At 44.0% G+C, this 23226-nt stretch overlaps 5 protein-coding genes across 5 annotated transcripts; 2 read left to right on the top strand and 3 right to left on the bottom strand.

Moving 5' to 3' along the window:
* Window positions 1-5164: 5164 nt before the first annotated feature.
* On the top strand, window positions 5165-7910 carry LOC129597414 (uncharacterized). The gene is made up of 2 exons (XM_055494935.1): window positions 5165-5925; window positions 7264-7910. The coding sequence occupies exons 1-2, from the start codon at window positions 5541-5543 to the stop codon at window positions 7884-7886; spliced, it is 1008 nt and encodes a 335-aa protein (XP_055350910.1). The 5' UTR covers window positions 5165-5540; the 3' UTR covers window positions 7887-7910.
* A 797-nt stretch (window positions 7911-8707) lies between these two features.
* Window positions 8708-9848, bottom strand: LOC129597403 (somatostatin receptor type 4-like). The gene is made up of 2 exons (XM_055494923.1): window positions 8985-9848; window positions 8708-8917 (listed from the first exon to the last, which is right to left on the bottom strand). The coding sequence occupies exons 1-2, from the start codon at window positions 9846-9848 to the stop codon at window positions 8708-8710; spliced, it is 1074 nt and encodes a 357-aa protein (XP_055350898.1).
* A 3559-nt stretch (window positions 9849-13407) lies between these two features.
* On the top strand, window positions 13408-16401 carry LOC129597402 (mitogen-activated protein kinase kinase kinase A-like). The gene is made up of 7 exons (XM_055494922.1): window positions 13408-13837; window positions 14301-14905; window positions 15276-15487; window positions 15572-15640; window positions 15793-15915; window positions 15997-16183; window positions 16330-16401. The coding sequence occupies exons 1-7, from the start codon at window positions 13408-13410 to the stop codon at window positions 16399-16401; spliced, it is 1698 nt and encodes a 565-aa protein (XP_055350897.1).
* Window positions 16402-16657: 256 nt separating this feature from the next.
* On the bottom strand, window positions 16658-19017 carry LOC129597372 (chondroitin proteoglycan 1-like). Its single transcript, XM_055494871.1, has 8 exons — window positions 18772-19017; window positions 18561-18642; window positions 18395-18483; window positions 18285-18331; window positions 18072-18214; window positions 17728-18006; window positions 17163-17437; window positions 16658-16878 (listed from the first exon to the last, which is right to left on the bottom strand). The coding sequence occupies exons 1-8, from the start codon at window positions 18835-18837 to the stop codon at window positions 16693-16695; spliced, it is 1167 nt and encodes a 388-aa protein (XP_055350846.1). The 5' UTR covers window positions 18838-19017; the 3' UTR covers window positions 16658-16692.
* Window positions 19018-19177: 160 nt separating this feature from the next.
* Window positions 19178-21639, bottom strand: LOC129597371 (chitin-binding domain protein cbd-1-like). Its single transcript, XM_055494870.1, has 8 exons — window positions 21411-21639; window positions 21252-21332; window positions 21095-21183; window positions 20695-20741; window positions 20441-20613; window positions 20113-20379; window positions 19836-20047; window positions 19178-19504 (listed from the first exon to the last, which is right to left on the bottom strand). Exons 1-8 carry the CDS (start codon window positions 21520-21522, stop codon window positions 19268-19270), a joined length of 1218 nt encoding a protein of 405 aa, XP_055350845.1. The 5' UTR covers window positions 21523-21639; the 3' UTR covers window positions 19178-19267.
* Window positions 21640-23226: the final 1587 nt, after the last annotated feature.

Here is a 23226-nt window from a genome sequence, read left to right as displayed (position 1 = left end):
AAAGGCACAGAAATTTCAGGAGATTTGATCTTTTCAAACCATGACAAATTCAGCGGTTCAGGCGCTGCCGGATTATAAGTTTGTTCAAAATGCGATTCAATCTCAACTTTGCCGAGGCAATTAGTATTGGCGCCACCGGATTTTGAAAATTGTTCTTTAATGAAAGCAAATCGGTTTTTAAGAAAAAACTTTTCATTAGACTGCATCTCAGAGGCCTTTTTTAATTCCGAAATCTGGTTGCACAACTTTTTGTTAAGGACACGGAGATGCTGCAGAGCATATACATCCTCTTCCGGTAACTGAAAACCACGCGTCTGCAACCGCCTACGTTTGCGAATAATTTTAGTAATACGACCAGCAATTTTAAATTTTTCATCAAGTAATTCACGTGGAACGGACCGTTTTAAAATTTTATCGAAATACGCGGAGTTATTTACAGTTTTACAATTAAGAATTTTAATAAAGTAGTTAGCTAGAGACCAGGTTAGTAATTCTATAGCGTTGGCTTCCGAGATACGACCCAGTAGTTCAGCATTTTTAAGCCGAGCAGTAACATCACCAAGAAAATTTTCAAACCTGACGGTGACATCAGAGGATAGTGTTTCCCAGTCTGGCTGGATGATTTTCGGACGGGAACAGTTTTCCTGGCATATCTGGGCAATACTCGGTGCTTGCTGGTCGTCAGCGATGATACCAGATAATAAATTGTATAAATTATCAACATTATTAATGTTAAGTTAAGTTAAGTTTAATCGTTTAACGTCCGCACACAATCTGGGTAAGTCCCAATCCGAGGCAGCAGACTCGTCATAATTAAAATAAAGCAAACATCGAATAATGCTAGGCAAACAAATTAACAAGCAATGCAATAATTAACAATACGGACAGGGGCGGAAAACATTTTTATGCACAAGTAACTCGCAAATAATTACAGAAAAAATTAAAATTTTAAGTTCCAATACGGTAGTATAGATAAATCAGGATGACGCGGTCAGGAGAGCAAGGGTGATTGGGTGGAATATTGGCAAATTTCTGTCGGAAACGCCGAATATTTGGTAATCACACAAGGAAATGTCGAGCTTAAGTCAGTCTAACCGACAGCGTGCAGCACGGTGCGAGCAGTGGTCAAGGAGACTGAGCAGTGGTCAAGGAGACTGAGCAGTGGTCAAGACTGCAGAGTGCAGAGTACCACGTACATAATCAAACCGATTCAGACAGTCTTTAAATACGGTCTTGCCTCGTCAAATTTAGGGATCCGAGCTAGCAAAAAAACTAAACCAAAGACACAGCCAAAGCCTAGAACTGAGTCTGCAGAAATGCAGAGAAACGATGTTGCCCCTCAGGGGCACCCCCTGGCCAGGGGCAAACCCTGGCACACACAAGCCAGACTCACAATTCTCGAAAAGTAAACAAAGCGAATTTGAGTAAAAATAATCAATGGATATCCGAAAGAAATAGTAATGTGATTCTGTGAATTGTGAAATGGCGCCCCGTAATGAGCAACAATAAATTCAACAATGATTTAAATTGCAGTTGTTGATTTCAGAGCTCAGCGAACAGCATTGAACGTAGATGCAGGCCCCGGGTGGCTGCGAGCAGACCTAGGGCATTTCGTGTTCCTTAAACTCGTGAAAATACAGTAAATGATCCCACTCCATCCATTTTATCACCGTTTAAATATTATCTTTCGTACCAAAAAATACAGGTTTTCAGTTCGTGAGAATCGGCAATATAAAGTTGTATTAAAAACGGGAAAAAGAACCGTGAAAAAGGCAAACAAGAGAAAAATTACGGAGGCTTTCAGTTTTTATAAAACTGGTCGAATTTAACCGGAAAGCTTGAAAACGGTCCGCACTTCCACATGTTTAAAATATTTTCTAGCTGGCCTCGCTGGGGTTTTATATTTGAAATATTCCTCAAATCTTTTTTATTGTTGTAGGAACTGCATTTTGTAATTCTTTCATTTTTCCATACCTCGAACACAGCTGGTCGCGCGCTAGCGCGACCGATACTTGTATATTTATATACTGATATTATTATTGTTACTATGCGATATAAAATAATTAGTAGCACTATCAATATTGCTGACAAAAACCGGCACTTTGATTGTTGTTTTACTCTCGCTCTTACATTTTTGTACATCGACACGATAAGAAATTTTGTACCTGTCTAATTGTTTAAATAGCGCCATTTTTTTAATTAATAGTTTTTTTGAATAAGATCTTGCGGATTATATATCGGTATTATGTGGAAACTGCTAATAGCAGAGAAAATCAACTATCCGTTTAAAAGAATTGTTATCTCAAGCGCAAGCGAACTGTTTTGAGCGATAGTTGGATAAAGGAAGACTGCACTGATGGCAGATCCGTGACTGCACCGAAAAGCGGTCTTTCAGTGCAAAAATATGGCGCGGTACATGACAGCAACTTCACTCACAATCTGCAATGCGCGTAACTTATACTAGAAGTATATACAGTAGTTAGTTCTGGTCAAAAGCCGATGGACAACGGCTGTCTGTACACGACAGTGACGACACTAGAGCGGATTGTGTTTTTCACAGTATCTGGACACATTACGTACAGTACATACATAGTACAAGAGCATCTCTTCCGCTTCCCAGTTATGCATAGAAGTACCAGCAACAGCAACAGTCCCTCGTCAAAAAGTATTTTCTAAAGTACATCAAAATGATCGAACATCTCCGCAATCTATCATAAAATATATCCTCGGCATAGTTTTGGCAGCCGAGTAGAAATCATGTTTTACATCAACATTAAAATTTGTATCTAAGTTAGCTGTCTATGTTGGCAATAGCAAAAGCTGAATTTTGTTTTCCTAATAATATGAAATTATCACCGTTCAATGCAAATAACAATGTCAACATAACGCATCTAAAGCGAAAGCTTTGTCGGTCGACTGACATTGGTCGCCTCGCCACAAAACCTAAAAAGCGATTTCGATCCATGTGTGGCCGTTTAAAGTATCAAAGTTTTTGTGCAAAACCTTGTTAAGTAACCAGTTATAAAACACATGTTTTCTGCGCGAAATCAAGAAGACCGGTCGGAGAAGCAAAAGCAGAAGTCTAAAAAAACCTCAAAAACGAAAAAGCAAAAGTCTTCTGAAGCAACCTGCGCCAAATTAACTAGTTGGGTTGGAAGTAAAGCTTTAACGACAAAGTTTTAAGTATTACGTGAAACTGCGCTTACTGCGCACGCGGTGACTGCAATACTTTTGCTGCAGACTACGCTAACTGCAGGCAACTTTAATGCTGCTTCTGATTGGTTGTAAGGCAAATTCAAAGCTCAACCCAAGTTCACGTTCAGCGCCGTTGCGCCCAAGTTGATTTCGACAGCCAGTTTTGGTAACGGCAATTCTCGACTTTCTCGCAGTCTTACTACGGTGTTTCCAGAAGATTTGTGATTTTGTTTGAGTCCTCCACGTTTTTTTGGTTATATGACTGTCGACAGCCAAATCAGATTTTAAAACGTCAGTGGTCAATGCAAGCACTGCCAGTATCGCTATTTTATGCGTGGAGCTTGTCAGGCACGGCATGTTATGGAAGCAGGTGCAGCACCTAACCCTGTCTGCACTGATGTGAGGACCCACACCAATGTTGGATAAGTCCTACGGTGAGAGCCAAGCAAATAGTCTTCCATATCAAGCATCATAAAAATAAAATGTTTCGAATTATTGTGTATTTTTTATTTGCAGATCCTTATGAAGCACTGCGTCGCTGGACGATTGTGCATGACGACATGCAATAAAGCCGAATTCAATGAGTGCTTCGACAATGAGTTACTGCGCAATTAGCGGTGTGTTGATGATAAGTTTATTACATTTTTGTATTTCGTTTTGCCACGTTTCGCAACCATTTTTTCTTGTTCAATTTTTAAATGATGAATTTTAAAAAATAATAGATAGTAAATCAGCCAGGTGATGCTGCGCTGTACTGATCATTGCAGTTGTACTTGTAAAAGCAATACGAAATTTTTCTTGTCGAAGTGACAATTTTCAAATTTTTTTGGCCAAATGTTTTCGTAACAGAAACATTAACGCTTAATTTAAGATAGTTTTCTTTATAACTGCATGTCAACATGCACAGCAATTTTGTGGCTGGTGTATCAAAAGTCTATGCATATTGTAGCGGTTTGTTGCTAACAAATGGTCTTACTTAAATGAAGAAAAATAATGTGCGACTAAACATATCATATATACGCAAATAAGCCGTGCTGATGACTTAAATGTTTTACAGGGCAGACGAATTATTGCTCTATGCAGCTCCATGGCCAGAACGCAAATTTAGCGGGAAATGCGTGGATGTCGACATCCATCGTTGTACTTGCCATCCTGGTTTTAATTAGCTTTTGATGCATTTAGTAGCCGCTGTTGCTGGCATTTTGGAATTTTTAACACTCTGTCAGTTCACCGTTTACGCTTCTGACGCATTATTTAATTCGATTTTTTTGTCTGATTATGTTGGTGTTTTCATGAGAAAGTATGTCTCGGATGTTGGTTTTTTTATGTAGTACCAGTTATGTGGTATATGTCGAAATAAATACAAAATGATGTTCTATATCCATATCTAAATGTTTCATATTCGTAAGTATTATAAAACAAGGAGATCATCTGTAATATCTAAGTCTAATTCAAAAGTTACCATTAAAGTATATAATATTTTTGACGAGGGAGTGCAGTACAACTGTGCAAGTACATACAATTTCAACTACATATTTTACATATCATTCTGCTTGTTTTTTAAGTTGGGTAAAAATTCTATAGTCTTTACATTCAACGTTTACCGTAAGCGAAGCGCTCCACTCCTACAAACCTAAATGCAACTGTACGTACATAAATTTAGTGCGGCTTGTCACCTCTCGCGGACCGTATTTTGTTTCCCGGACATTTGGGTTACAAATGTCTCTAGTTCACGTGATTCCATGGAAAATTTATGGCCTAGCGGACATGGTCGTGCTTGCCTGACTTCGCTAGAGTAGTTTATACACAAAGTTTTACTACGAGTACCGTGAGTGTACTTCTTTTCTTAACCCAACCCAACAGCAGATAACATTGTCCGCCAATAAGATAAGAACAGCAACTTCCTGATAAACGTAACTTATCGTGTATTTAGGCCTACAATTATTGTGCTGAATGAATCTACCCGGATTGTGTTAATACAGTCAAACCCATCTGAAAACGAGTTTCTGTGGTACGTTACAGATGGTAAATTTGATTTTGTAACGGGTAGAAGCATCTGAATGAACAAACCTATGTGCTATTAAATCAGTTTCACGGTAAATCGATACAATCATCCAGCGGTCACAATTCGGTTTCGGTGGTAATGCGGAAGAGGCCGTTATACGGCTGCAGCTGTTCAGTTGCGAATCTAGCTTCTGAGCGTTATCTGAGTTTGATTGCACATGCTGCGTAAGGTCTTTACGCTTTAATACGTCCTTGCGAAATTTGTCGTCCTTATAATTATATTATTTGGGACAATTTGCCGGCTGAATACTGGCGATAATTCGAGGATTATTTTCTAAGCGATGGGGCAACAGCACGGCCGGTTAACAGAACGCTTCGGCAGCAATTACAAGTACGTATGCACCCCGAGAGACTACATCGGACGAGGCCGTTTCGGTATCGTCAGTAAACCTTGGAAGATACAACGTCGTGGCTTCGTACCAAAAGTTCAGGCACTGTTTTCGGATGCTGACAGCATGGGGCAGTCGCAAAAATCTGTTGCGGTAAAGGTAGTGGAAATAGAGCATGCGGAACTGCGAGAAAATCCCGCTGACTATGCGGCGCTGCGGAAGAGATTGAAAAAAATCATCAAACTGCGACATCCTCACGTTGTAAAGTACCAGCAAATAAACATAACAGAAACCGAGAGAGGAATTACAGTTGAACTGATGATGGAGTGCCTGCTTGGTGAGTATCAGGAGACAGAAGTTAAAGGAAATGGCCCGGTACAGTGAAACCTCCAAGATACGTACACTTCCGTTCAAAAATTTTCGTACGTATCTCAAGGGTGTACGTAACATAGAATCGCCACCCCAAGCCCCCCTGGGGGGGGGCTGTATAATGAGGGCAGTGCCCCACCGCGGAATACTCAGTGTACTGCATTCTACTGCACTGTACACTGCGTGCAGTTCTGAAATGTGCTGCATATGTTATATAGATATGCTGCATTAGTTCATACACATTTTTATATTTTTACAGCATATAAGCAGGCGGAAATAGTCTCTCCCACATACTTCAAACAGAAAACATCGTCCGAATCAGTTCAGAACAAAAGACAACATTTAGATTATCACAATTTTCCCATCAAATATTTAAAAAATAAATGCTGACTCCCCGGTGTACGTATATTCGAGGTGATTGCGTACAGTTCAATGCTTAGGCGGTACAGAGAAAAGGTGTACGTGTACGCATCGTAGAGGTGTACGTCACGTAGAGGTTCCCCCCTGTACTGTAGTCTACGGAGAGTTTCGGTACAGAATTTTTTGTACTTAAGATAGAGGTGTACGTATCTTGGGAGTGTACGTAAGAGGAGGTTTTACTGTACATGGTAACAGTTCGTGTACATACATACGAGAAAACTTACTTTCGCGCACTCCCAAACAGTTTTGCATCGTTTTATTGCAAATTTTATAGTCAACACATCGCTATACGCTTGTCCGTTTGTCCGGGTATCGAAATATAGATTTCGAAACGTGTCAAGACAAAACGGTATACCAAAAGTCTTACTGTATTATGGATCGGAATCCTTCAAATTTTGCATAAAAATGCACATAAGCATGAAGATCGTTGTTACGCCGAACCAGATTTTCACCGTGTTTTTCAACTTTTAAAAATGGTAAAGGTGGTTTTAAATTTAAAAAAAAACAAGAATAATTTTTAAAAAAAAATTATTCGCGAAAATTATCGAAATCTGGTTCGGCGTAATAAACGATCTTCATGCGCGTGTGGCTTCTTGTGTAAAACTTGAAGAGAATCGGTTTACAACGAGACGTTTGGAACACCTCCGTGCGTTTAAACTCTAAAAATTTTATTTCACCTTCAACTTCCCAACCGGATGTTGAAAAAGGTTTTTACAACATTGTGTTCAAGTCTTTTGGCTACAGAATGCCGGACAACGACGCAAAAAGTGTTTGGGAGTGCGTGAAACTGAAAGTTTTCGTGAGTGTACCCGAATTTGGCACCATGTATCGGTCCACTATCCTTAAGCTTTTCGCGAAATAACTGTTATAACAGAATCGGCTTTAGATGACACTCTATGCTCTCTAATGAGGAAACTGAAAAGGTCTCATAAGACTCTGAACATGAAGACCCTGCTGCGTTATGGTACCGAACTGGCGGATGGACTAGCGTTTCTCCACCGAAAGCATATCGTGCTTGGAGATTTGACGTCGCGAACAGTCTTCCTGGAGCGTATGGGCGACGGTGGAGAGCGAGTAAAGACTGGCGGTCTCGATGACTTTCCCCAGCTGCAAGCTCGCCTAGCACACTATGCTGTGGTGCCGTTAAGCGTTACGATGCGATATACAGCCCCTGAAATGTTCCTAGACACGCCTGCTCTTCCTGAAGAGAAAACCGATATCTGGAGTGTGGGATGCATTGTGTTAGATCTATTAAGATGCTTCACAGGAAACCACGAGAGAGCGTTCTTCAACTGCGAGACCAAGGACGTCCATGTGCTCGGCAAGAACACGGACATTTATTGTCACTATCTGATTTCCTATGGATATGTGCCGTTTATCAGCGATCTTGTGCCGGCTTCCCTTGCTGCCGTTCTGCGAAGTTGTTTGCGCCGTGAAATACATGCTAGAATTTCCGCTGCTGAACTCATGATGGAATTCCGCAGCCTGGGTGCATTTTTTTCTAGTTGATGCAATAAAATTTTATTGGCAGTACTCCCCTGTGCTCTAAACAGCCGTAGCATTTTTTTTTATCAGCAGTGCTGCTTGAGAAACGCAGTAGAATGCTCCTCCTCCAGTAAAGTCCGAATTTTATGACCCATAAAATGTTAACACTAAAAGCCGGACCGAACACTCCCAGCGTTCCATCACTGCGAAAATGAAAACGGTATCCGCTTTCCAGAAACAAATACTTCTCACGTTTCGAACTTTCACCGAGCTTGGTCACGCGGCCACATTTCTTGTAGCTTCCGGCGACGTGAGAGCCCGAGCAACCGTACACCAGCTTGTTACATTCCAAACAACTGGTTTACTTTGGCGAACAGGTATCAGTATCATGATTGTCCTCCCGTGCGGTATGCAAATTAACTAACAACAATTGCAGATCGTACAGCGCAAACCCAAAGGGCGGTCATTCCAGTTGGAATAGATGCAGGAAATTTTGGCGCTGGTTGTAACTACAACTAAAAATTCTGTACGTTATGCAAAACAAAATAAACGAACCTTGCGCAACTTTTATCGACATTAAATGCACTTTGTTTTGACTGAAAACGTTCTATGGTAGCCGAGAACAAAGGAAATTGTTTTTATGGCACAAAACCGACAACAACCGTAATACACAGAAGGCTTATAACGGCTAGGTAGGTTTTGCCGAAAAATAACTGTTCGGAAACATCGCGAGAGAACCATCAAATTGATAAATTAAAAAGGGAAACGGATGGCGAAAGATCTTCTGAATCTCAGCTTACGAATGCAGAAATCAGAAAATTAAACGAGATCGAAAGAAATCGGGCTTAAATGTTACAGTGATCAACATTCATCGGGTCTCCAGCACTGCAATCCGTCACCAGGACAGCCGGTACGCTGATAACACTCACTCTACTTTTATGCAGATTCCGCGATTCCCACACTGCCGAGCATAAAAAGGAGCAGGGAAAATTCACCTGCCGCCAGCGCTCCTTCACCGCTAAACGGTACTCACTGCTCAAACTCAGCAGAATAATCTACAAAACATCCAGCACCTGTTATTAAAAAGTTCTGGTTTATCGCACAGCTATAAACCGTACATACCGGTGTCCCGGCGCTTCCGCACGTCATCAAGGTCTTAAAGCAGACAAACAACCGGTGATCCGTCTGCCACTGCCCGTAAAAGTACGTGGTGATAATCGGAATAGGCAGATAGCACACCAAATACCACACGAATACCACCAACAAGACGAAGCTGATGGCGCGCTGTCGCCGTCGCCGCTGCGCCGCCACGACCGTCGGGCACGCCACCATGGAGCGCTGCAGCGACCCCACAATCAGCGCATAGCACACCGCCTGTACACTCAACGGGCACGTGAAGCTGATGTTGGTGTACACGGCGAACATCACCCCAGGGGTAGGTTTCACCCCGCAGTAACCAAGGGGATAGAAGCGGTCTAAACGTCCCCCTACTCCAAAGAGCAGCGGGATGGTCGTGGCCAGACTGAGGACCCAGGTGCCGACCACCGCCATGGTCACCGTGGACTTGGTGGTCCAGGTTTTGTGGCGGTACGGCCAGAGCTTGGCCGTCAGGCGGTTGATGGCCAACAGCGCCGATAACCAGTTGGATAAGACGGTGAAGAGGATTTGGGTGAAGGCGACTATGGAGCAGTGGACGGGGAAGGGCCGGTGCGTCTCGTGGAGGAGGACAGCGAAGATGGCCAGCATGGTGGGCGCCGCCATGTTGATGGCTTCGATGAGGAGCAGGTGGATGACCAGGAGATTCGTTGTGGAGTGGAAACGGGAGCGGGTGCAGAGGGCGAAGATTAAAAGGAAGCTGCTACTGGAACCCAATAGGTTAATAATGAAAGAAGCGGTGAACCAGGATAGTACAAACGGCCGGGATAAAACTGAAGTTATTGTGGAGTTGGAGAAGAGCAATGTCGCATTATAACTGTCGATCGGCATTGTTGAAAAATATTTTCGTTAAAGGAACCCAAGACGTGTTAGACTTAACGAGACTGGGGAAAGTCAGCAGTAAAAAGAAAAGGTCAAGTTGCTGCAGATGCAGGTGCGAAGGTTGCATCATCAGTGCGGCAAATGGTTTCCTGATATGTTTACGTGTCTTCTTTATGGAACTGGAACTAAATACGTTAGATGCGGCGTGTCCCTGTGGGCGCCGTAGGAAATTGCTGACGAGCGCAGTGTAGAGTGGTTTACCGGCCTCCGGATGGCTGGGATATGGCGCTGGTCCCATAAACGTAAACAGTGATGCGTGCGCAGTGCAAGGCAGCGATCTCGGCTAATTACGCCAATTTGCGCGGCGACGAGCGCGAATGGCTGGCGTGTTGCTTGCACGACGATCTGCGCAGTGCTGCGCTACTGCAATTAAGGCAATTGTGCAACAGCTTCCGGTTAAGGCGAGCGGTAATTATCATTCAAACAGTGGATGCAGGGGCGTACAACGTCGCCAACATAACCTCATTACTGCAACGGTACCACCATACTGCAGCTATTTATCAGCGATGTTATAAGGTCAGTACAATAAGCCTTTATTCGCGATGGAAACCGGTACCAGAGCAAGCAAACGTTACGGAAAAATCTTAATACTGACTAATCAAGCAGAAACCAAGCTCTGTAAAACTTGACAAAATTAATATAATTCAGTGGCTTCCTTCGAGCGCAATTCAGCCAGTTGGCAAAACTAAGAAATCTGCACAGAAGAAAAACTTATACGCGTGCAGTCGATCGAGTGGGTCACTAATCTCACTATGGTAAGTGACTGAGCGAGTAAGCCAACTTGAATAACAAATCCACAAACCGAATTCCTTCCGGTTATTTAACTAAATAACTAACGTATTTTTGGTGACTATAGACTTAAAAGACAGACTGGAATTCAACTTACACACACCAACTTTGAAAAAATAACGAAAATAAATGAAAATACACATAAATAAATGGATTATGGATGTAAATTGTATGGCGCAGCCGCACATGTTGCCTGTTGGTGGTGACTGCAGTTACCTATCTGGGCGTACTGCAATGGCTCACGTGGCTTGGCTAAAGCTCTTTCACACTGCTTTCTTTTAAGTCGCAATTGAAAGAAAACGGTTCAAGCTTTCTTAAAAATATCAAGTACTCATATTTACTCGTATACAGAAAAAAAGCCGGAAAGAATTCGGTTTGTGGTATGTATTATCGAAGATAGGTTCACTGTTCACTGGAACGAGCACCGCTGATTTACTTACCATAATGGCCCCCTCGAGAGTGAACGGAAAATTTACTGTCACCACCAACAGGCACGGAAAATTTACAGTCTCTAGTTTGCAGTGAAGATGTTCTCCTAAGTTCCTAACCGAAGCAGGAAGACAAGCAGGAAAATCCTGCGCGGCTTGCGCCGACTTTTACACCGTCCGTTGTAAAGAAGATGGTTTTCTCGCAAACGAACTGGCCAGACAATTGTCATTATTGGAAACAATTCGCAGAGACGAATAAGCGTTAGGAAAGTCAGGTCATCGCCGGCTGCACGAATTTCATTACAATACACGTACTACGTAGTTAAGGACAATGTAGACAAGTTAAAATTGCCAGGCCGGTGGTCCTCACGAGATGGTGAAGACCACCGGCATCGCCGGGTACCAACTTTTCCCTCAATTAGCTTGTCTACCCATGACGTCGGAACAAACAGCAATCATTTGTCCTCGCCATACACCCAGACATGGAATCTATGCGGCTAATCCGACAGATCTGTAGTTTTCGGTCTCTAAAGAAGGCCTTATGTGGAACGGTCGACATGCAAAACAAAATGTTATACCAGTTTGGAGTGGCACCACTGAAGAAACTGTTGATATCGCATCTTTTTTCGACATGTTTGACGCTTGAAATTTTCACGGAAAATGTGCTGTTTGCAAACAGACCAAATGATACGGCATTATACGATGTATGCTTAAAAAGGCTTTAATATTAGACGCAGTACTTACCTATGTGTAACGTTTGTACGACTGTACTTGACGCTGTGATTAAGTCCAAGGCTGAAGAAATTACAAATGTCAAAATGGATGATGCTACGTACGCGCAAGCTTCTCTGCCGGTCAAATCAGGAGGGCTAGGCTTACCGAAAGCGGAAGAAATTTCAACACCAGCATACCTTTCTTCACTTTATGCCACTGACGAGCTAGTTAATAGCATTGTGCCCGATGACTGCCCTGATGACCGACTTGACGTAGAACATCAGTGGGAAGAATTAACAAGAAAATCCGCCCCGGCGATAGGGGATCGAAGCAATCAACGCTTGTGGTCAGACATGTTGACTATCAGGAAACTGGAAGCCTTGAGGGGAGAACGCCGACGTTATCGCATCTGCTCGCTTGTTGGCTGTCTCCACTAAGGATGCCAGTGCCTGGTTGTTGGCTTTGCCTGTTGCTAGCCTTGGCACGCTTTTAGACGATACTGGACTACGAGTCGCAGTCGCTTTACGTATGGGAGCTCCGATTTGTAAGCAGCACAAGTGTCGATGCGGTGAAACAGTTGACGCCCAAGGTTTGCATGGTTTGTCATGTTTAAAAAGTCAGGGGAGATTCAGGCGTCACGCAAGCCTGAACAGCCTTATTCAGCGCAGCTTGGGATCGGCAAAAGTCCCGACTATTTTGGAGCCTCCTGGACTGTGCAGGTCAAATGGGAAGCGCCCAGACGGTTTGTCTCTTTTCCCTTGGAAGAACGGTCTTCCTTTGATTTGGGATGTGACGGTGTGCGACACATTTGCTATATCGTACATCGCCGGCTCATCAGAAACAGCGGGTTCGGCAGCAGAAGACGCGGAAGAACGAAAGAGGCGCAATTACGAGGAATTGACTGATCGTTATTTTTTCCAACCGGTGTCCTTGGAGACTATGGGAAGTTGCGGCGCCAGTACCCGTCAGTTCATAAATGAAGTTGGCCGACGCATAAAAGATCAAACAGGAGAAGTGCGCGCTACCGATTTTTTGTGGCAGCGTATTAGTGTTGAAATTCAGCGTGGAAATGCCGCTTCTGTCCTCGGAACTGTTGGTTGTTCAAAAGAGCTTGAAGAGTTGTTTTACTTGTTCTAGCTATTCGATATTTGAGTTTAAGTGTAAGTGTAAATGGCATTTGCTTGTACAAGTTTAAAATAAAGAAATGTATTGACTGTACTTACCAAGTTGAACACTGCACTGCACAGTACAATACAGATACCGCCCCATCGCCGAGTTTATGCTCGTTTTTAATAACAATTTTAAGGCAGTACTACACGTGCAGAGCTGCTACAGGCCATTCTGTATTATCGTTAACACCAGCCGTACGCGCAGCACAAACAAACCAACCGTTCCCGCGGTTGTCGATATAAGGACGTGTAATGCCGCGTTGACTTCTCATCTCGCGAGTGCAGCAGACCGCAGTTGCACTTTCGCGTTTGATCATTAATAGTACGCACGTGATTTTTTACTATAGTTATTAATTTTATTAGTAGTCGAACATTATTCGCAGTGCATGACCTTAGAAACTGAGCATCATGAGTACTTCCCACTGTTCCCAGCTTATATCCAGCATCGTGCAGACTGGTAGCGCCAACCGCTATCCAAGGGCGTCGAATTCCACCAATTCGGCTTCTGTATCCGCTGACAATCGCAAACATTTAGATTATATGGATGCCATCGGTCAACTGCATCCCGGGTTCACATGCAACATCACGCCAATCCTTTTGGGACGCGGTGGACAGAGTCCGCGAGGAGTCTACGTTGGAGTGGATTCGGCGACCAATAAGCAGTATGCCATCAAATTACTGAATGCGGACGATGCCGGTTGCGTTCAGGACACTGTCGAGGAAGTGCGGCGCATTCAGGCCGTGGAGCATAGAAACCTGGTCAAATATTACGGGATCGACTTGAATGTGCAGGTACAAGGAAGCAGGGAGTTGTGGCTAATTATGGAGTTATGTCAAGGTACGTTCCACATTTAAGCAAAGCCCATCGTCGCATGCGGTGGCTGAACAGCCTTGTACTTTGTATTAAATTTCGTTATTACCATTTGGATCTGCTGTAATGAAGTGGCTGTAGTCTCTTTGTATTGCGAATTCCGTATCATGCTTCATTTGATAAAATTTCATGCCGGTTCTGCAACGTGAACCAAAGTTGGATGACACTGGTAAGTGCTTAAAGTTAAAACCATAAGATTCCCACCATTAACGGGTCAACCGATTATTGGTACTTGGAGGCCGTGGTCTGGATAAATCTGTATTTCTTGCTGTAATTTTACGCAAAATTTAAGCCACCGGGCTTGTACACAATCAGAATCCTGTACTGCACAATTACTCAGTTAATCTTGACCCTTACGTACAAACTGATATTGTTACACCAAAAAAATTTAATGACTGCAGACGTTTCTACCCCAGCCTTTTTTTCGTAGGCAACACCCTGAGAAGCCTGGCAATACAGTCACACGGATTGGATTACGCGAAAGTCCTGGACATTACACAGCAGATTCTCAGCGGACTGGAGTATCTGCACTTGCACCACATCGTCCACCGCGACCTCAAAGGCCAGAACATCCTCGTCGGCATGAACGGCGCCATCAAACTAGCGGACTTTGGCCTGTCCAGAACACTGTTGGGGACGCGGACCAGGACGATGGAAATAGAAGCCGACGAGGGCACGTGGCGGTACATGGCCCCGGAGGCCATGACCGGGCCGAAAATCGGTCGCTCCAGCGATATGTGGAGTATGGGATGTGTGCTGGTGGAGATGGTAACGGGAGAGGCACCCAAATACAAGCTCTGTCCCGATACTGGCAAAGAGCTGATTGTCCTCACGGCGCAAGCGGGGATTCATATTGGGCACCATGGCAATGGACCGCTGTTTCCGCTGGATAAACTGTCCGCTCGGTATTCGCAGTACAGTCTCGGGATACTGCACAGCATATTCCGTCAGTGTATCGTTACGGTCCCCAGCAATCGGGCGACGGCCAAGACCCTGCTGCAGTTCGTCAATAATATCATCGACACGCCGGTCCCGGTAAGACCTAACAGCTTTGTTCAAAAGAATGATCCCACGCGTTTTATGTGGCATACAGTGCTGTATGTATGCCCTAAACAGCAGTACTCAGCGCGAGCGTAAACAAGTATTGACGCAATTGTTGTGAACTATCGCTACGTGCCGGGTAGTTATCTTTATCAAAAGACGTCTACTGGTTGTGCTCACCGTATGCTTATTCTCAGCATTCTGCTAACGTTGCGATCGAACGAAGCGGTATGTATATCGAGAGTGGCCACACTAAGGACCATTACTGGGATTCGGCATTAATTTCCGTTGTGCATAATTTTATCACTGTTAGCGGTATTGACGGTTAATATTCCAGCGTTGGTTGACACGGTTTGTTGTTCAGGCTTTACCGGAAGCCGAAGTCTCCTGGATGTTAGCAGCGTGCAAAATCGCGGCTAGCCGTAGTTTCTCCTCAACGACTTCGCAAGCCAGCGCCACGATCGTAGAATCAGATGGTCCTGGCTCCTTGTCCCGGCTGTGTCGCAGTGTACAGGCGCTTCTAACCGATGCCCGAGTAATGGGAAATAATCCTTTTACATTGACCAAACCGGCAAAGTACGTAAGGATAAAATTGACGTCCTGTACTGTGTGCTGATCGTACTGGTACTATTCAGTCTAATAATGGCATGCTGTCAATAGGTTTCGGTGGTTGCCGTTTGAGCATAGCCGCTATATCATGGTGGATACAGCAAATATTGTGCCTAAAAGGTAAGGAATTCTACTAATTTCAAACGATGCAGATGAAAGAAGTGATTACGAGTATCTCATTTTGTCATGGAACGATTTAAAAGCGCTGCGGCCACCTACACTGTTGTACAAAGGTCGCTCCGACCACTGCATAATGCCACTCTGTATTGTAGGTTTATAATCCAGTTTTTGAGCGGCAAACTTCGTGGAACAGCAGGTCGTGGAGCTGCAGCGCTGTACGGTGTCCTTTTAGAGACACCAGATCCGGAACTAGAGCAGTTCCAGAGAAACTCCAGGTATGAATGTTAACGCCGGCAGACCGATTATGGCGCGATTCGGCTGGATCGCTTGTAATTTTATTTGTGTGTTTTCTTAAGATCTGCGCTCCAAACCGGCACTCTGGAGACCCTAAAAGGGCACAGCTACGCTACACTGATTGTGTTCCCTAACGGTGCAGCTCGGCGTGACGACATGTGGACGAGCAAAAGCCAGTTGGATCACGTGTTCTCCATTGCCGCTGAGCAACTGATTATTGTGGGACAGCTGTCCTCTAAGGAGATCCTGGTACGAATTGCAGCTGTGCGCAGAAGCGGGAAGTTATGTCTTTTGACGTTCGTACTGGAAAGCCATTTACTATACGAGTACCGTTCTATTACAGTACATTTTTTATATCACTATTACGTGTACTATACTATACCGCTGCGTTTCAGGGGCGTAGTCGATGGAAAGAGCTGCTGGAAGACGCAACCAGTGCCGAACGTCTAATCCGAGCGCCGAATTAATTGAAAGTTGAAACCAGCTTCCATCAGAATGTTTCTTAGCTTTTTGCCTGCGAACTGAATTGTTATGATCGTTTCCTACATTTTGACGAACTGCGCGCCTGAATGTGATGAGTGCTTTGAAAATATTCCTAATAGTGATTCTGGTTGAAGTTTATATTGCTGTTTCTATTGACTGTTAATCTGTTATCCCAATAAATATAACTGTTACTGGGATGTACTTGTATGTATCGCGAAAACAATGTGCAAAAACGCAAGCTACTGGAACTGTAGGATTTATAATACCAATGATTATCAGTAGCTAAGCGGTTTGGGCACAACGGCCGGCCTAGTTGTGGTCGTGGTAGACGCATAGGTCTCGTTCTCGGTTCCACGGTAGAACGGACAATCCCCGGACCCGTCATCAAAGGGCTTGTAGCATTTGTGGTTGGGTGGCAACAGCCATACCCAGTTGCACCACTTCATCTTCTCCACGTACACCTGGTACGTAAAGCACAGTTCAATATAGCGTAAAATTTTTAATAGGCAACAGCCAATGCACATATCAGTATGCTTTCACAGGTTTACACTAATTAAAATGAATAAATGTTAAACATTGAAAAAACACCCATAATCATTATTGTCATTCAAGATCTTATGACGTGCACTCAAAGTACGTACCCAAAACAGCTGCTGCGTTTCCTCTGACTACAGCCAAACTTCATCGCATATAGCGTTGAATGCGCCTGATGACTAAGGTTTAGTACAGATAATGATGAACTTACGAGTCCGCTGGGGCAGTCCTGTAGCGCCGCATGCCACTTGGTGCACGTGACGTACTTCTTGCAGTCGTTGGGATATTCAAAGTTCCCCTCGGCCGCGTGGCACAACGGATCATGGGGTGGCTCGGTGGTCGTTGTCGTGGTGGGCGTGGTTGTGGTGGTCGTTGTGGTTGTTGTAGTTGTGGTCGTCGTCGTGGTTGGCTGCGTCGCTTTGGTCGGTCCGGTGTGGTGATGGTGTGGTGTCGTTGACTGGATAATCTTCTGCGGGGTGACGTGGGCTAAGCACATCAAAGCAAAAGAAGCGCGGTTAAAAAATCTGATACTAAAATCAGCAAACAGCGTGCAACAGCAGCACATCCAATATACATTTGGGTTCGAGCAGAGTAGTGCTTGTCTGCGCAATATGCCTCAGAAAGACGCATCTACGTTTTTTAGTCCTACATTTGTACTCAAAATTTCTGATGAACTTATTAAGAAGAACTAGCCAATAGCATAATGTTTTGATTCATTAATTAAAGTACTTCAAAAATATGTTCGATATTGTATCGCTGTTGTGTCAAGTTCTAACCGGGCGTAGTGGGAGGCGGTGGCAGCGTCGGTGTCGTCCGCTCCGAGACGACAATATTGCCGAAGGTCGAGCAGAGATGCTGGCAGTCGCTATTCTTGTGCGGCCAATCACAGCGGCGCGTCACCGGGTCAAAGACGAACCCCGCCGGGCATTTGGCGACGGAGGCCTCGGTGCCGTTGCAGCGGACGTAGTAGCGGCAGTCCGGTGCCGGGTAGCGTCCGCTGCCGCTTGTGCACAGATCCGGACGGTAGCCCAGATATTCCACCACATTGAAACCAGCTGCAAAAAAATGCATACTTCTAATGTGATTCATTAAAAAGATGTTTGGTAAAAAGCGTTCTTACTTTCGCTATCTTTACAAGTGGTCGACGGCGGGAAGACCAGTTTTGCGGCCGACGGGGGTGTGGTAGTTGTAAGCGGGGACGTGCTCGGCCAGGAGCGCTTCGGACATTTGGCGTTAAAGGGCCAATCGCATGCGGCGAGTTTCCTGTTATTAGCGACGTATATATCCACATGCTGAATTTGCGGCGAATCTCAAGGAAATGTACTGTACTTACTCGTTAAATTCAAGGCCTTGTTGGCAGTAATGCACCGATGCATCATTCTGTAACAGCGTAACGAGTTCGGCAGGGTATTTCCATTAGTACCTTCGTAGTTGATAACTTACGCCTTGGCAGTTAATAAAAGCGTGGCAGTCATAGGGATGGTAATACTGGCCAGTGCCCTGCTTGCCGTTGCTGCTCTGGCACAATTCCGCTACAAAATTCACACACATGGCTTTTTTCGTCAGAAGCCCATAAATGACTTCAGATTCTGTAAAGACAGCAACTTACGACAGTTGTTATCCAGATGCTTGGCGGTGTAAGTGGCGTCCGGTTTCGGGTAGCGCTTCAGCGCTTCCATGCATCGCGATGCCTAAATCACACGATATCCATTTCGTATACATATACTCTGTATGTATACTTAAAACATACTATTACCTAAAAATGTACTACAATATAAAAATCAAGGACGTACTTGTAAGAAGCTATGAGTCTCGTGTACCTGTGCATTAAGCAGATTAGCGTAAGAAACCAGGCTGAAGATAACAATCACCGGTGTTATCCACATTTTTTAGACGCAGATACGTCACGGCAAATGCGTTTTTTTCCGGTACGCCGACAATCCGCTGGTGCCCACGTTCTTTTTTTAAACAAACAACACACCCTGTCTGACTGCGCTATCTGGATACCGTCGTGCTTTCTGCTAAGGAAAAATTACATACTGTATTACAGCGCAGTTTACAACGCGGAAACAGTCTACAGACGGTGCACTTTCTTAGCCATATGTGGCCGCCGTGAAAACCGCTTAAAGACGAGCGATAATCCGATGACCTTCCCGATAGCCCGCCAACCCACAGCTGGCTCTTATCCACGAAATCACAATAACTAACCAACCGCGATTGCAATCGTTATTCACAGTGCAACGGATTTTATTTCTTTTTGCAACAGCACAAACAAAAACAGCCGTTTTACATGTGTTTCGTCAACAAATGATTCGGCTAGGAAATAATCTGCTTGCTATGGCCCATTTGTTGGGTCATGGTGAGGCCGCCTTCGCCAGACAGGGACTGTGAAATACCGCCAGTCGGAAGGTCAAAATAAATCCCGTTGCTGGAGCCGCTCGTCGCCGACCCGGAAGCGCCGGTTTTTAATGTTTGCGGATTGATCTCGTAGCATTTGTCCGTTACCGGCAGATTCCACGGCGAATCGCACATTAATGTGGCGTTGTTAAACACCTAAAAAGCAGAACTTGATTATTATACGATATAAAAATTAATTTTTTTTTCGCGCTGAAGCATGGCTTTGCATAATTACTCCCAAAGCGGAACTAACACACAAACTACTTAGTTATAGTAAATCTGTTTAGCTTAATTACGTATTTCAGTGTATGTATAAAATTTGTTTCTTTAATTGCAGCCTTGTACAGAGTAGTTAATTCACCATATTTGCTTTCTGAGTAGCATATAACTAGATAAGCGAGCCACTGTCATTAAAGGAAAATTAGCGATTTTTCTGCGGATTGCATAATCATGATTTAAAATTTGCTGGACTTTGGAACGTGCATACCATTTTCGACGGGCACTCGTTGACATACGCGCAATTATCCCAGCAGTTAGCAAACTTCCGGCACGCATTAGGTACAGCGAACATTCCCCGTGGTTCCCTGCACAACTCAGGCTGACAGCCGGCTTTGGGGATACAGTGATCCTCCTTACACGTCGCATTGACCAACGTAGGGTCCTCCGTCGGAGACGGCGTGGTTGTCGTCAGAAATAATTCTAAAATTAAATTAATATCACCAGCTAACACGTGCAAATTTATCTGGAATGAAGGGTATATTTACTCTGATTGGTTGATGGCGTTGTGGAGCGATCGGGCACCTCGTATTTCCCGCTGTTCATACAGCTCTGCAGACATTTCGGGTTCTTACTGGGCCAGTCGCAGCGGCGATTATTCGTGTCGAAGACGTAGCCGCCCGGGCAGCGGGACACGTAGGCCTTAGCACCGACGCAGCGCAGATAAAATCGGCAATCGGGAACGGCGTAATCGCCACTCCCGCTGCTGCATAAATCCGTGCGAATGCCGATATATTCCTTATCGTTCAGTTTGTCTAAAAATACGAAATTCAGGATCTAATATCAGAAAAACCGAATTTAATTGGTAATAATTACAATCGGAGTCTTTGCACGTGACCACTTGATCGCCGTCGAAGACCTCGATGTTGGCCGGCCTTTTAATGAATTCCCACTGCGACGTGGTGGTTACGTCCGGTGCCACGGTGAACTCTTCCGGTTTGTGCCGGCTGCAGTTGACGTTGCGCGGCCAGTCGCATTCCGTGTTTTTCCTGCAACATTTTGCTGGCTAGGCAAAAAAGTGTAAAGAATATCGGAAATCAGTTAAGTAAGAGGCGGAAGAGGTGACTCACTCGTTGAACATTAAACCCACTTGGCACCAGTGAACCCATGCATCGTCCTGCATCAGGCCAAACAATAATTTGTTATTATACGAGTATTTCGTACAGTATTTCGTACAGTATTTCGTTTTAGTTACAAGGTTAGCGAGGTCGATCCGTTCACAACTGCACAAAAAGGCTGATAAAATTAATTTTTGTAGAAGTATTTTTTACGATGATTTTATTTTGTTGTTTCATGCGGAAGCGTACCTACAATCGACAGCATAATAAGACAAATACGGTATTAATATTAGGAGAATAAATAGAATAATAATTCTAAAAAATATCAACAGGATAAAATCAAGCAATAAATAAAAAATAAGTATTTAAGCAAATACTGTATTAAGAAAATAGTGTTAGTTGTTCAGCGAACCTGATAGCAATTGATAAAGGCATTACAATCCCAGGGATGCGGGAACTGACCAGTGGGGAAACGGCCGCTGGAATTCCGGCACAGACCAGCTGAAAAACCAGTTGACAATTTAACAGCGGCACGGTTAATTATGGCCGTTAGAAGGAGACAGTCTTACGGCAGTGATTCCACAGGTGTTTGGCCGTGTACGTCACATCCGGTTTGGGATACATCCGTAAGGCTGCCAAACATTTGGACTCTGTACAGACAACATACACGCTTCAATGCAATGCATGCGTTGCTCATCATTTGTCCAGAAAGTACCCAAACAACGCACCATCACTAGACTCCGCGCTGATTCCACATAGAAAAGCGCTAATGATAATAACGGCTGCGGATGCAATGCAAAGAGCGGTGGGTGCCATCTCCAGCTTCTTCTGCGAAATCATTGCCTGCCTTTGTTGCCTGTAGAGAGCACGTTAGATCCAGCATAAAACGTGCAGCCCGCACTGGCAGCAGCTTCCTTTTTTAGCTTCCTTTCCGTATAGAAGACTAACTGCATATAACATTATTGAACGTATTACACGTACGTGCACGTACGTATTATACGTGCATACACGTATTACCAGTGCATGTATTAACCATAATACTGCACTGAATTGTGGCAGACTGAGTGTGGAAATAGAAAAAGCAGATGACCATAGCCGATAACGGGTAGAAAGTACAAATCCAGCCCGGAAATGAACACCGCCGTTGGATAGCCGCTACCGGTAATATGTGCGCTACGTTTCCTTATCATGATGCTTTATTTTTATACAGTAATATTGTTTTATTGCATTCGGATGCACTGCCGCATATCATCCGTAACAGAATAACTGCAACACTAAATTTATATTAAATGTGTTTTCTAAATTTAGAAGCCGTAGTACTTTGTATATGTACAGGGTACAGATATCACAGCATGTGCAGCGGGACTCTGTAATAATTGCGATAATGGTTTTTAACTGGTTTAAGGAAGCTCTCAAGTCATTAATAATAACGTAACATGCTCGTTATTTTATTCAATAAATTGAGATGCTCGCAGGTATTCTGCCAAGTATGTGACTTCCGTATTCAATAATCACGGCAGCAGTCATAACAGTTGCGCCTAACACTTCACAACACCGCTAATTCAATCTGGCTTTGAGATAAAATTCGTGGACCGGGCAGAATTTGTCGATACCACAGATGTACAGGCATTCCACTTTTTCAGGCGATGTGGCATTCACCCGGCGAATGGTCCAGTAGCTCAAGCGGCATGGAAGTTTTCCACGGACACCCCGGAAGCGGGATCCGGGTTGTCCGGATCGAAGAGGCGATTCCGATAGCGCCAGACCAAATTGTCGCCAAGACAGCGTTTGCATGCTGTATAGGAGCAGTATTGAACGAGATCGCGTCCCAACCGGACATGAATGGTCCGCTTCCCTGGAGGAACTTCCGTCTCGTCCACTTTACTGCGTGCTTGGACCTTCGCTGCTATGAAAGGGATAATTATAGACAGTTATTGAGTGACTGTGTTATAAACTATTCCAAATAAACTTTTTTCAACTTTTAAACTTGTGTTATAAACTTTTTTCAACACGCAGTCACTGTGTTATAAACTATTCCGAATTCCATTTGTCTCCCTTTTCTGGGCAACACAGAGACATATTCTTATTCTTGCTAGGCTTCATATTTTACGTAGTGAAATGCGAACAGGTCAAACTATTTCTGGTATCCTAATGTCGCTGGTCGTGCAGGCTTCCGAACGTTGGTAAACCTTGGAGGAAATGACTTGCCTGACCTTTATGGACTATGCTCATCTGTTTTCCTGTTGTAAACTCAATCTGTGGCAGTTTACTGGAGTATAATGCTTCCAGTAAACACGTTGTATAACCTTTCTGACTAGAAAAAACAATCACAATACGTGTATACTCCAATACGCCCTAAACGCAGCGTTTACGTTTTGTTTACGTTTACGTTACGTAGACGTTTATTCATGCTACTTTGGGCGTAACGAGAACAGAATTCCTGTGAGCATATTACAAAGCAGCTCGCGTCTTTTCTAAGGATCAAAAATGTTAATTACTTGAAGATTGTTGATAGTAATATATTTGTTCCTGTACCGCATGTTT

Source organism: Paramacrobiotus metropolitanus, unplaced genomic scaffold (genome assembly GCF_019649055.1).
Source record: "Paramacrobiotus metropolitanus isolate TYO unplaced genomic scaffold, Prichtersi_v1.0 Parri_scaffold0000104, whole genome shotgun sequence".
Classification (NCBI taxonomy): Eukaryota; Metazoa; Tardigrada; class Eutardigrada; order Parachela; family Macrobiotidae; genus Paramacrobiotus; species Paramacrobiotus metropolitanus.
This window is presented reverse-complemented; position numbering and strand designations above follow the sequence as displayed.